The 1,113-nt window shown below is 60.9% G+C and overlaps 1 protein-coding gene across 1 annotated transcript in view; it reads left to right on the top strand.

Moving 5' to 3' along the window:
• Nucleotides 1–1,034: 1,034 nt before the first annotated feature.
• Nucleotides 1,035–1,113, top strand: part of HOXD8 (homeobox D8) — a 2,597-nt gene continuing 2,518 nt past the window's right edge. The window contains exon 1 of the mRNA XM_029959606.1: nucleotides 1,035–1,111. Coding sequence (XP_029815466.1) covers nucleotides 1,035–1,111 — 77 coding nt within the window. The remainder of the gene's footprint in view (nucleotides 1,112–1,113) is intronic.

Raw genomic sequence — 1,113 nt, 5'->3', positions numbered from 1 at the left:
GAGGGGCGTGGGTCTCTGGCGCGGATGTGGGAAGCAGCCACTACCCCTCGGTGCCCCTCCGCAGGGTGAGGCACTATCGCTCTTCTGCCGCTCCCCCCTGCCTGGCCCGGCCTCCTGCCTTCCCGTTGGTGTCTGGCGAAGGGCATTTGCTGCTGGCGGTCCGTGTAGTACCAAAAATCCATGTGTGTGCGTCCCTAGGCCTCTCCTGCCTCCCCCACCTTTCTCCGGGCTACATGGGGGTCCCTAAGCCTCTGCAAGCTCCCAAAGGCGCGCACCCCGGGTCCCGGGGCCCCTGCCCGGGCGAGGGTGTCGCTGCGGGTACAGGCCCATCTGGGTGCTCACATGCGGGGTAGCCGGGCTGGTCAGCTGGACATAGCGGGTTAATCGTCATGGGGGCAGGGGTGGTGGTGGGAGAGCGGGTGTGATGGGGAAGGAGCCTGTGATGCCTTTTATGTAACCACAAATATTTTTTTGTCAATTCACATCAGATGGTCACACATGGCTCTGGCTGGGCCTGTATTATATTTCACCTACATTTTTCGTCTCTCTCCAAAATAGGGAGGACTCGAGCTCATGAGGATGTCTGTCCGAAAAGCTGGTTCCCACTGCAGGACGAAGCAGGGAAGAGAGGACTGGAGACGATGCCTCTTGGGGCGCGGGGGACAGCGGGGGTGGTCGGCCCGAGGAGCGGGGGCAGCGCCGAGCCTGCCGGGCAGCGCTTTTCTTCCTTCCTTCCTGCCGGAGAACAGGGCTCGCTTATTTCGGACCGAGTCCCCGAGCGATACTAACCACTCACCCACATTTTTCTTTTTTCCCTCGGTAATGACGTCCACCAAGGGTGAAATGATGGAAAGTATATTCATAGGCATGATTTCCATTAAGTATCAATTAACCTGAAGCCTCAGCCATGCGTGCACAGCGTCAAGGGTAAATCTGCATCTCATTCCCCAGCGATCTGCTCGCCTGCAAGGAAATGACCCGGAGGGCCCTCTGGCAATGGGGCCCGGGCGCTGCACGCCCCTCGGGCCCCCCAGATGCCTTCACCGACATCCCCGAGACCCCTCGCCAGGCATCGGCTCCCTCGGAGGGGCTATGCCCTTGCCGGCCGGCGGT

The sequence above is a fragment of the Manacus vitellinus genome, unplaced genomic scaffold, assembly GCF_001715985.3.
Source record: "Manacus vitellinus isolate BGI_N305 unplaced genomic scaffold, ASM171598v3 scaffold_20_pilon, whole genome shotgun sequence".
In the NCBI taxonomy this organism is placed as follows: domain Eukaryota; kingdom Metazoa; phylum Chordata; class Aves; order Passeriformes; family Pipridae; genus Manacus; species Manacus vitellinus.
This window is presented reverse-complemented; position numbering and strand designations above follow the sequence as displayed.